Here is a 12,663-nt window from a genome sequence, read left to right as displayed (position 1 = left end):
CAGTTTTTCCCAATCAAATCTCCAAGTACAGTAGTTGGAGAAAGACACAGAGCCTTAAACACAAAGCTACACATACATTTTTCAGTTCATCCTCCAGCTGCTTGATTCTTGATTTAGACCAAGCTTTCATTTTCAAAAACTTGGCTTCAGATTTGCTGGCCTCTTCTGTTTTCAATTTCACTTGGACTAAGAAACAAGAAGCAGGTATTATTTTAAACTCTAGAGAGATTATAAATACAAACCTTATCTGTAATTCCTTTAGCAACTGGAAGTTACACACACATGACAATAGCATTTACAGAAAAACATTAAGAATTAGAAACAGTGAGAAATTTATAGTTCATTTGATTATCTTGGTGATCCTCTAACCCTCTGTATTATAGCACTTAATCACTTTAATTACTGTGGCAATAATATTCCATCAAATTTCATGTAGTTCTAATTTCAGTAGTTATGGAATTGGCTCAAAATTTGTAAAAGTCTGGGGCAAAGAAACTTTTAATATTGTCAGTGACAACTGTTTAAATAGGATACCTTCCAAATCTTCCATCTTCTCTTTGGTTATAGATCCCAGATCTTTGACTTCTTTGGAGTTACTCTGTCCACCACCACTCAACTCTGCCACTTGTTTCTGAAGCTCAACCAGAGCCTGGTCTTTCTCTTGCAGCTCAGTTTCATGTTTCTCTTGAATTTCATGCAGTTCAGCACTGTATTTCTCCTTAACTTTTGTCATTTCAAGCTCATGTTTCTCCATCATGTCTTTTAATTGGGCTCTCATTACATGTTTCTCAGCATCCAGTTTAGACTGGAGGTTTTCTTTTTCAGACAGAAGACGTTTCAAGTTTTCATTAATCTCCTATTTAAAAAAAAACAAACAACAACACAGCACAAAAAATATTAATAATTTTAATGCAAAGTATTTTTCCTACCACTATCAAATTTTATACCTGTACTCCTACTTATGGCATATCTTACTTTCAATTGCTGGTCCTTGGCATCCAGCTCTTTCTGCAAGACATCAATCACCTGTGTCCTTCCCAGCATGACTTCTTCCTTTTCATGGAGCTTCTGTTTCAAAGCTTTTAGTAGCTAACAAAAATAAAAAGTTAAATAATCAAGCAATCAATAAAAGACTTATTTTTATTCTCCCAACCATACACTTGAACTGTGTCAAAGAGTTTAGTAATTACATGATTCACAATTCAAGCTGCTGAGTTTCCAGAGCAACGTACCTGTTCTAGGTCAGCACTTGCATCAGATTTAGCAGCTAATCTAAAAAGCTCCTGCTCATGCTTCTCTCTCTGTGCTTCCAGCTCCTTTTCCTTTTCCTGGATAATATTCTGAAACACACGTACCTAAAACCACCAAGAAAATAAATATGAGACCAGTCCACAAACTATAGCAAAACCACACTGAACTGTCTAACTGAAGGTACAGCAAGATAATGGATTCCAAATTAAGACTGAATTTTGTTTCCAGTAATATTAAATACACTAATTAGTCACTTATATTCATTCCTACTAAGTTTCTATCAACTAAGCCCAAATGGTAGTCTCTTCCTCCAACACCTGTATTCTTCTTCTAATGTGGTTTGTAGCTCTTTTACCATTTTCCTAAGAACTGGATATAACTTTGGAATCTTGCATTTACTTACATTTTCCATGTATGTAGCTTCTTTCCCTTGGAAATGTTCTCTTTCCTTGCTTTGAATATTTTTCAGACTCTCTATCTGCTCCTGGAACAAGCTGCACTTTTCTTCACTGTCTCCCACCTTCTTGGTAAGGTTCTGCACCAGAATCTCCATGCTTTGCAGTGATGACTCTTTAGCTGCCAGCTGGTTCTTTACAATGCAAACCAAAAGACAGTTAGCAGAAAAATGATACAGCCATCAGGAAGCCTTTCCTTGGTAAGGACAAAATAAGTAAATATATATATAAATGACGATAGTAAAGAATTTTTATTCAAATTAATTAACAGTGTTTCAGAGAGGGACTGACTACTTAATACATCAGAATTCATTGGTTCCTTGAAAACTCTATAAAGATTTTATAACTTAGCTGCTAACATACCTTCAATTCTTCATTAGGCAGGAATATTTCATTGGCAGCATCACTGGATCCACAGGCCACCTGCAAATCCCTGATGTAAGCATCCCTTTCAGCCAGCTTCTTCTCCTTCTCTGCCAGCATGGCATCCATGTCAGCCCCACGGCTGCGCTGCGCCTCCAGCTCCGCATCCTGAACATGAAAAGGCAGAATTGTTTGTGGTCTGTGCTTCTGTCTCCAGCACAGAATGGTTTGCATCACTTCCTTACTGCCTGTGTTACAGTACTCCAAAAATTACAATCAGATGTATAACTCGTTCTGTTTGAAGTGTAATCATTATTTACTGAACTTTTCTCTCTCAAACTCTGCAGCATTCCCATTCCTGCATCCCCAGAGAAGTTATGTCCACAAAACACCACAACATGAAATCAGCCCTTGCCTCACATTTATTCCTGTTATGACCTATTTTTTCAATGAGGAAAATTGAAGCAAACCAGTATTTTTGTTCAAACACGAGATTTAAATACAACACTGACCCAAAGAGCTCATCTTCGTGTATCCTATTCCATTCATCCAGGATTCCCTGCTCACTGAAGGCAATTACAGAGTTCCTACTGCCCTTGCTGAGACTGTAACATAATTCCTCAACACAAAACTCCCAGGATGGCTGTTCAGTAGTACACAATTGAATACACATTTAAATAAACATATTCAAACATAATCCTACACCACAAAGGTGAAAAGTCACATCATGTAAAACACCACCTTTTTCTGTAACTCTTCATTTTTTTGTGTAATCTGAGATTCCAGCTCTTCAATTCTCCTTCTCAGCACTAGTATTTTCCCTCGATTTGCTGCAGCATTTTCCTGGTCTCCATCTTTTGATGCCTGCAAAAACGGGCAGATTTGCATTCCATGTACAGGTAACTCCTGCATTCTGTAAATCTACTTAGTCTGATAATAGTGATGAAAAAAGCAGACTTTACTCATAGACTGTGTTTCAGTTCTCTTATATATTTCATATTCCATGTAAAAGCTGGCACAGAATTTGTATTAAGCTTATAAAAGTCTTTGTATTTAAATTATTCATTATAATTACTACTAAGAAGTGGACTGGAATATGCAGCAAGGAGATTCACTTCCTCTGGCAATTCAAACTCAAATAATCTGGTAACTGTAGTCCATATATATCAGAGGGAAAACAGGACTATTGGGGTAAAAAATGTAAATTCAACCATTCCTAAGCATATTTTAATCAGAATTTCCACAGTTGTAATTGCTGTTTTATAGAAATTATCTGCCATTACAAGAAATCAAGAGCAATTGCTAAGCGTATTTTGTTAGCCAAAAAAAGATCAGAAGAATAAATAGTTACTGCACATTTTTGAGGAAAACTGGGGATTGCAATAACCTGATTGTTACCATTCCCTTCCAGCACAGCTTTAAAATACAGATCCCCCTGAAAAACTAAAGCCTCATTAAAGTTATTTTAGAAGCTGTATGAAGTCCTACCCTGAAGAACTGCAAGTCTACTTGCACAATTGTGTTACTACAAACATATCTGAGACTCTCTTGTTCGCAGTAAAACACCTGTCAGTTTCCAACATTTAATTTACATTTTGCTAATAAGGACAGTTTTACATTTCCTAAGGAAGAAGACAGGTTTTGTTCTCATTTCTTCTCCAAACCTTATCTGCCTGATTCACATCAGTCAAAACTCTGAGCAGCTAACAGGATGAAGAGTGAAAAATTTTTACTTTAACAATTTGAAGGGAATGTGCAATTTTCTGGATTTCTATTGAAAAATAAAAGAATAAATAGAAATACAGATTAACTGACAGCACCCATTCAGTCTACCCTGATCCTAACCCAAATCAGCTCAAAATTTGAATTTCCCCATTGAGCTGAGCATGGAAAACAACCTACAGCACCCCAGAAATTGTATCTGCTTTCAAATGTGTGAACACCTTACCTTCTTTGGTTCTGCTTTGGTCTCTAAGCCTCCTGCCACTGGTAACTGCTTCTTAAGTTCCTCCAGCTGCGAGGTTAATGATGCAACCTTGGCTTTGTTCTGCAGCTTCAGCTTGGAAAGTTTGGCATCAGCAGATTCCTTCTCCTCCTACAAACATCAAAGTCATGATGGACTAAATTAGCTACACAGACAACTGCCTGCATCAATTCTTCCATTAAAAAAAAGAGAGGGAGAAATCTGAAGTGATTAACAAATAATATCTTCCCTGAAGAGACATTACAATGTTTCATTTTCATTATTTAAATTTTCTCTTCTTTATTTAAACTTTCTGCACATGGTGATTATTACTGTATAGAATTCAAAACTTTATGATATAAATTTCCGTATTTTTGTCACAACAATACAAATTCTAGGCTTGATTCTTTTTACGAGAATTAATCATTTTTTCATAAAAAAATACAAAAAGATAGACACCTTCATGATAGTGTAAAAGCTTATTTCATTTTTTTTAAAGAGAACTCAATATATAGTGAGTTTTAAATCATGCAGTATTTTAACACTTCTGTTGTTCACATCCACAGCTAAAAAGGGCAGAAAGAAATCTCTCGTAGGAAGAGATCAACCTTATGATTTTTTTAAAAAGAGTAACAAGCCCCAAAAAAGCCTTCAGGATATTAGATATAAATTCCTTCTAGTTCAATCCTAGAACAGAAGACATGCTGGGAACAAGCAGCAATGTCCAGACCCCAGAATAGCTACTTGTGACCATTCTAGAGCTGCTGTAACAGACTAGAAGCCTCTAAAACATAACAGAAAGGACTGAAGGGGAATTTTAAACAATGGTTTTGACATGAGCACATGCACAGTACCTTTAACTGAAGATCTTTGGTCCGGATCTCAGCATCCTTCTCCCTGACAAGCTCCTTCAGCTGTGCCAGCAGCAGCTCAGTGCTTGTCAGCTGCTCTGTCAGATCCGTCACCGCCGTGCTTTCCATGTCCCCGGAGCCTGTGTGCTGTGAAGATTCAGGGAATATTCAGCCTGGGGAGATTCAGGGTGCCTTCAAAAATCCAAATGGGGCACTGCACTGCTCTGCAAATGCCTGCACTTGGCGTCTCACTTTGCTACAACAGTCAGCAAATGCAATGCTAAAATTTCCATGGATTATATATACTTACAGCAGGCTGTTTTTACCAAGTCACATGGAATTCTAAACCTTATGAACTGCTTAAGCAATATTGCCTTGAAATATAGCAAAATCATCCAAGTATTCTAGGTATGAACACCTGAACCTCCTCTTCACTGGATTTGTGTTGCAACAGCCAGCAGTGCTGCTAAATAAAATAAATATCCATAAAATATTGATATTGAAGCTACTCTACCCAAAGACACCCTGGGGATGGAGCTTATGTAACTCCTACAGATGTTTCCTTAAGGCAGGATAAGCAGAGTGAGGACAAGCACAGCAGCTGTGGCAGGCATAACAGATTAAATATCAAGGAGATAAGAAACAAGGACAAAACCTGACTTTTAGAGCCCTAAAACTGTCATGGTAAACTAGTCAAACAACTGCTTTATAAAAGAGAAAATACGTATGGTTAGTGTATGAAAAATGAAAGATTCTCTGTGTCAGAATCTTAAAAGGATATTAATAAAAATTCAGTACTTACTGCTGTTTTGGAAGGAGAACCATCTCCACTACCCCATTTCCACATAGTTCCACGATGGCTACAGAAAGATAAATGAAGCAATACCACAGTAACTCTCAAGGACTCAAGTAACTAGAATTAATTCATAGTTCTATGCATCTTTTTGTGAAATGCTTGAGAGTGATTTGTTCAGCTCTGACAGCACCTCTGATCTCCACTATACCACCAGTTGTTGAGAAATAACACTTCTAATTATGTACAAAATATGCATAACATGCCTTTTCTAAAAACTGCCAGTCAGTAAAATGCCAATACTTCCAAAAATAATCCAGAGAAGTCTTTAAAGAGTAAATGCCATGGAGTATTATTCAGCACAGCTGCCTCTCCAATATATAAATAGAAGATACAAACCACATCTAGTTGCCTAATATTTAACCTGGCCTTAAACACTGCCTGTCACTGTAAGAAAACAGGGATCACGGCAATGCAGATTTCTAAAAAATCACACATTAAGGCTAAAACCATTAAATAACATCAAACTGCTTAAACTGCTATAACTGCTGCTTATCTGAAAAGTACAACCAGCACTGCACCTGCTCAGTGGTTGTCACTCTCAAATAGGAACACCCAGAGGGAAGAAATATCATGTGTCCTTCCCATTCTGTATTATAGATTTCTGAACTACACATCCACAGACCAGGCCTGAATTTGGACAGCAGTTTATAGTAAGCATTAACACACAGCTTATCTTTGAAAGAATGCAGCCTGATAGCAGAGGCTGTTTTTAAAACAGTTCATCACTTCAAAGCTCAATCCAGAAATCACAGACTGCAACCTATGGCCGACAACCCCTACAAGGCCAGACTGGATCCTTCCTGCAGAACCTGTAAGTAAAACCCTCCTCTCATAACTACTGCAGAGCTGTAACATCAAACCTGTTCCCAGTGAAATGTTCATTTCACTTCCAGACACTCAAAAGGATTACCCAGATACGAAGAGGCCAGAATGACTCACTAGATGGAACACGGTGGTGCATTTGTAAATATTTCATCTCATTTCCAGCTCTGACTGATGGAATCATTTTGCTGGTCTCACGTGCCAGCATTCCTACCTGAGTACTTCAACTGCTCCTTCCTGGTGTTTTTTTTATTTATATCAGTGACACTAAACACTGACAAGTTTTCCAAATCAGGCTGGGAAACAAAACTGATCAGGCTTTTCCTACCCAGCATGAAATCAACCAAGGATAGGTTTTGCTTTTTTTATGGCATAGAGACAGCAAGTTAAAGCTGCAATCTTTAGTTAAAGCTGCAATCCCTCAACTCGTTACTGTCCACAACTTCCATGAGACACAACAGATGCCGCTTAATTTTATAGAACAACTTTCTCCTAATACTCAAAGTACAACTGAGGTTTCAGCTGTGATCACAACAGGATGTTACCAAAAAGAAAAGCCCCAGTGGCAGCTTTGTCTTCCTAACTCATTCCCTACCAGCTGCAGCCAAATCCAGCTAAAAAAACCTAATCATGTATTATTCATCTGGACACTTGCCAGCCTCCTCAGTCCCCTGAGTCAGAGACCACAGAGCCCAGCACAAGGGGCACATGACAGATTTAGGCAGCGCCTCAATCCAGCTCTTACTACTGAGGAAGGTGATGGCAGTCCCCTCCCTCCTCTCTGCCACAGGCCTACAGCAGAAAAACAAACTGTGTAACAATCCAGGTAAGCCTAATATTATTTAAAATCCATTCCCCAAAACAATTTGGTGTTGAAAACACACTCACTGAAAGAAAGCCATTTTTATTTAATTATTTCCTCCTAGTAAGAAAGTAATTTTGCTTTTTTACCCACCAACACGCTGGTTCTTCTGCTGAACAAACTAAATTTGTTTTCAAAAGATCTGCACCATAACTAAAAGCTGCACCATAACTTAAAGCTCCTGTAAAAAACCTTGGCCAAAATCTGCATAAACATACAACACAGAGCATAAACTGAAGCAGTGTTAACCAAACCACACACACCCTGTAAAAATATACTGAGACATTCATATGGCTATTACTTGCACCTGTTACAAACAAGATTTCTTAGTTACAATGACCACATTTAAATATTAACATGAATTGTTACTTACCTTTCATAATAAATGTATTATATAAAAATATATATGTAATACAAGGGAAGCATTGTTTTGTAAGAGTGACCTAGTGGAGAAACAGCAGATGAGAGCAGCGCAGGTGCATTTGGGGCGTAGAGAACTCCAACGAGTCATTTCCACCCTTTCCCACATTTCCAACCCCTCCCGCCCGGCTCTATTCGCGCCTGGCAATGGGAGGGCACGACCCCCTCACCTCCCCCCCTCAGGGGCTCGGCGGGGCGGGCTCGTGCCGGCCGAGGCCCGGGCGGGCCTGCCGGCGGAGGGCAGGGTTTTGCCGCGGCCGCGATGTCCGCACTCACCTGTGGGGCGGCGGAGGGGCGGCCACGGCCCCCGAGCCCGCCGAGCCCCCTCAGCCCCGACGCGGCCCCGTCGCCGCCGCCTCTGCGGCCCCACAGCCTCGGCCGCGCCCGCCGGGAGCGGCTCCGCCCCCGCCGCCCCCAGCGCCCCCTGGCGGCGCGGAGGACCGCCTGCCTCCCACAGGGCGCTCTGGCCCCGAGGCCTGCCGATTTTCTGGAATTCCAAAACTTTCCCCCCGTTTTTCTGTGAGGAAGCAGAGACCTGCAAGCCAGACATACTTGTCCCTACACATTACCACGTATTTATAAACTGCTCACCTGTGAGGTGAGCAGCACCTCACCACCACCCCAACAGAAGAGAATTTCTTCCTAATATCTACTCTAAACTCACCTTCCTTCAGTTTAAAGCCATTACCCCAAGACAAAGGCCTTCATTCCAGATTATACTCTCCTTTGATTTGTTACATTTACGCATGAGCAATGCCAAAGTCTCCAATAAAATTCCACCACCTCAGAACATTGCAGTGTACAATGTAATTGAGAGATATTTATAAATAAAGTTTAAAAACACTTTCATACTAGAAAAACTGGCTGCTGTACTGTTAAGAAAGGGAATTTTCATAACACTAGTTGCATTGATCTCACTTTCAGGGAGAGGAGTGGATTGAAAATCCTTTTTCTAAGCAGAAAAAAAGAAAACCACCTCCAGCTTGCTATAGGGTAAAACAAGCAGGTACAAAAGGAAGCTGTGCCTTCTATCTGAAAGCAGCAGCATTTTTATTTTCCATTTTGTAATATTTTAGATAGTCTTTTTATCTATGTGCAAACTGCAGCTTTCTAGAGATAATTGGCACTGGATTCTGGGCTACAGCCCCACTGTTCCCCAGACAAGCATCACTTCATCCCACAGAACAGAGAGTAAACCTCAATTCACAGGATCCTACAGCACTACCATGACTGGGAGCAGGAAAGAAGAAACCCATCAGACTGTAAAGTCATTCCATTTCAAGATGTGGCTGTCATTTTAATCACTTTAATCTTTTCCTGGTGCAACACTCTTACCGTCATTCATTTCAGATGCGAGCTAAACAATGACACTGTTCAGGACCCAAGCCCTGACCACTTAGGAACAAGACAGCTGATGATGATTGATGCCTGAAGCTCCCTGGAAGACTTTAGCATCTCTGGAAGTAAGACTCTGAGCATGGAATGAACTCCAGAACTGCACGCTTGCATGTGGCACAGAGCACTCCTTGGAGAATCCTCTGGAGAATAAGGTTTCTGTGGTTTGCAGCCATCTCCAAAACAAATTCCATAGTGAATCTGACTATAACATCCATCCTCTCAACCTGTAACCGTTGTGATCCCACACATCCCGCAGTGTCTCATAGCTTTTCTCCAAACCTGCCTCACAGCAGCATCTCCGAATACCTGTGAGAGGAGAAAACAGGAGTGCAGTTGCTTCACTCTCATCCCTATCTACCAAAATGGTGTAAGGGGCTGGTTTGAATTGTATCAAGCATCAAACCAACCCTGTGCAGTGAGGAATGGTGAAGCTGTCATTCCTGAACAGTGCTTGTGTGCCATGAATAACTCAGCTGGACTCGCAAGGTGCTGGGTTATGGGTACGGAAGCATCTCAATCAATTCAAGACTGCTTATCCCTTAAATAGAACCAACACTGGATCACATGCAGAGATTTTGTTATTCAGGAGAGGAACTTTGCTCCAAACCCTCTTTTTTAAAATTCATTCCACTTAGGAAGAAACCAAAAATATTTTTAATTTGCTCTTTCCTAGGTTCCAGGACAGTTTTCCCTATGCTTGTAAATTGTCATACCCATAAAAATACTATCATCTGCAGGTCTTCATTATATCCCAATGTATAAATTATTCTTCGAAAGATGGGAGTGGAGATGACAATGCACTTCTTTTGGGGATTTCACAGCTCCCTTCTCCCTCTCTAAAATGCAGAATGGTGTTAGCACTGTGCTGTTAGTGCAATATCCACCTTGTGTGGAGTCAGAAAGTGCAGTGTGCTTGTTTCTTCCTCAATAAACATGGGGATCTCATAGACAATGCTTTCTTGGACGTTTAGGCATAGCCAAACTCTGCCGCGGTGATGCCAGCTTAGGTCTGACTATTTACCAGTGAGATCCAAGCCCTTGGAGACACAGAGATTCAGACACAACAAACTCACTTCCACCAGGAGGAATACCACTGTTGTTAAATGCATTTAATATTAATAACATTCATAACAGCAGTATCCAGATGCCCCTGTTAGTGCAACAGCAAGTTACTTAATGTGCATCTCTCTGCTGGGACTATTCTGTTATCTTAGCAGCTCCTTTTTACAAAATAAAGCTCTTCACTGGTCAGCCTCCTCATTCCTGTCACACCAAAAAGCAGTGGGAGGAAATTGCTTGCCCTGCCTGTCTGCTTTTCCACTTGCATCTGCTTCTTTTCACAATTTCCTGCATCCTGAAATAACACGGAGACATCCCACCTCATCTTTGATGAGGGATGGTAAAACTAGAGAAGGATTTCACATGGGATAATGCTAAACTCTTCTCAACCAGGTGTACCAGCCCCAGAGTCCTACCAGTACCAGGAGGCTTCCGAGCTCTCTCCATGCCCAAGTTCAAGTCAAAGGACACTGGTCACCACCATGAGGACTTGGAGGAGGAATTCCTGGTAAAAACAGATCACAAGAATGAATTCCTGCTGTTGCTGTTGCTGAAGCTTCCATTTGTTACTATATAACTTGTGTGGTCCTCCCCCAAAAGAGACTGCTGGTTATAAGAGCAACTGAGAAGTACATGTAGGGAAGAATATTCTTGGATCATCAGATGACCAATAGTACATAAATTATGTGTAGTGGCATAAAAAGCACAAAGGATCGGGTTTTAGTCATGCCACTAATTCAGAACAAAGCAAACCACTCAGATAATTACAAAATAAAACCAAAGCAACCCCGGCAACAGTGACAAGTTACCCAGCATCCACTGCAGGGGGCAACAAAACACCTCTGCACGGTGGCACAGCCACTAACGCTGCCTTTATCTTGCGTTCTCCTGGGTCTCACAGGGCACAGCTGAACCACACAAAATCTCTGGCTGCTATTCCCACTGAAGGAGGCCGAAAGTTAGGAGTGCCTGGGTTTCAGGCACCACTTTGTGATGCTCACCCCAAAGGCTGGGAATCACCCCAGACACCAGCACAGGTTGGGGACTGACCCGGGGGAAAACAACTTTGCAGAGGACTTGGGAGTCCGAGTGGACTCAAGAGCTGGACGAATTTTAATATTTTAATATTTGAATTAAAGTTTTAATGTCTCCCTTGGTTTTAATGGTCCTCTTTGTGGATTGGCCAGCAAATCTGGGCATAACACAGCAGCTACAGGGGGAGAAATGCTGAAGTTCAAGGAGCAGTCGCTGCTCAAACTACAGGAGAGGGCTCAGTAGTCAGCACAGCCAGACTCAGAAAATGCAAACCTTACAGGAATTAAATCATGTTCTGGTTGATCTTTACAAAAAGAAAAAAACACATTTAAAACATAAGGACTCATTGCTTAGACTCCTTCTAGAAGAGAAACAAAAAAAACCCATGATAATTTAGACAAAGTGTTCAAGGCTATGATAAAAGAAATAGCAAAAATCATCGCTTGAAGATTAGACACACAAAATACAGAGCTTCTTTTTGCACTTATCAAAAAAGGGGAATATTTTATATATGCAGGCCATACAGCAATGAAACAAGCCTAAAAGTCCCACCATCAAAGAAGACATTGATAATATAATAGAGAAAAAATGCTGCCACCAGGATGACTTAAACATCAGGAATCTATCACCTTTTCCAACAAAAGATACCTCTCTGCTACAAACTTTCCCCCAATTTATATTGAGTCAGTGCTTTAATACTTTTTCACCTGAAATGAGCCTGAGTTTGACAAATGGTGCTGCAGCAAAAAAGTCATTGTGCAGAAATTGCTGTCTTCCAGTGTCTGTTTTTAATCAAGTGGGAAATAGAAATAAGGAAGGAGAGAAGTCTACTTGGAATTTGCTGAGTCTCTGGATGGGAAGCATGGATGCACCTCCCATGGAAACCACTGGAGTTCTATCCAACTGTAAATACCAATAAATCACCACACATTCCACATTCTTCTTTTTTGACATTTTTATTAATCAAAGACAGGACGACTTCCGTATTTCAAGTGACGGGAGAGATCCCAGGACACTTTCATAGCTACAATAAGCTCAACCAAAAGGTACATTGTGGAATACATTGGGGATTCGGAACAACACCCTTGTTCACCCTTGTGACTGGTGAACTGGTGTCACAAGTGTCAAGACCACAAGCAAGAGTCCTCAAGAAGAGGGTATCTCATTGGCAATGGACACAACTCTGGCAGGGATATCTTCAGCTCCAGAAGAAGAAAAAGGAGGATCTGGCATCCCACCTGACTGAGAGGGTCCCCAGGTACCAGAGATATCCCAAGGTATGTCTCCACCACAGCAAGTATTTCAGTATATGACCCCTCACACCTACA

General features: G+C 40.7%; 1 protein-coding gene across 5 annotated transcripts in view; it reads right to left on the bottom strand.

The window, feature by feature from the left end:
* LOC111930647 (uncharacterized) overlaps positions 1 to 8,250 on the bottom strand; it is a 34,521-nt gene extending 26,271 nt beyond the window's left edge. For 2 of the 5 annotated variants that reach the window (XM_086894889.1, XM_086894892.1), the window contains exons 1-11: positions 8,120 to 8,250; positions 5,686 to 5,743; positions 4,887 to 5,030; positions 4,018 to 4,164; positions 2,811 to 2,933; positions 2,070 to 2,237; positions 1,655 to 1,840; positions 1,233 to 1,355; positions 976 to 1,089; positions 535 to 856; positions 77 to 186 (exon numbers count right to left, since the gene is read on the bottom strand). In XM_086894889.1, coding sequence (XP_086751015.1) covers positions 77 to 186; positions 535 to 856; positions 976 to 1,089; positions 1,233 to 1,355; positions 1,655 to 1,840; positions 2,070 to 2,237; positions 2,811 to 2,933; positions 4,018 to 4,164; positions 4,887 to 5,030; positions 5,686 to 5,730 — 1,482 coding nt within the window. In that variant the 5' untranslated portion in view covers positions 5,731 to 5,743; positions 8,120 to 8,250. The other 3 variants (XM_086894890.1, XM_086894894.1, XM_086894891.1) reach the window with 2 other exon arrangements.
* Between the last annotated feature and the right edge of the window lie 4,413 nt (positions 8,251 to 12,663).

Source organism: Cyanistes caeruleus, chromosome 6, assembly GCF_971803275.1.
Source record: "Cyanistes caeruleus chromosome 6, bCyaCae1.hap1.1, whole genome shotgun sequence".
Lineage (NCBI taxonomy): Eukaryota > Metazoa > Chordata > Aves > Passeriformes > Paridae > Cyanistes > Cyanistes caeruleus.
This window is presented reverse-complemented; position numbering and strand designations above follow the sequence as displayed.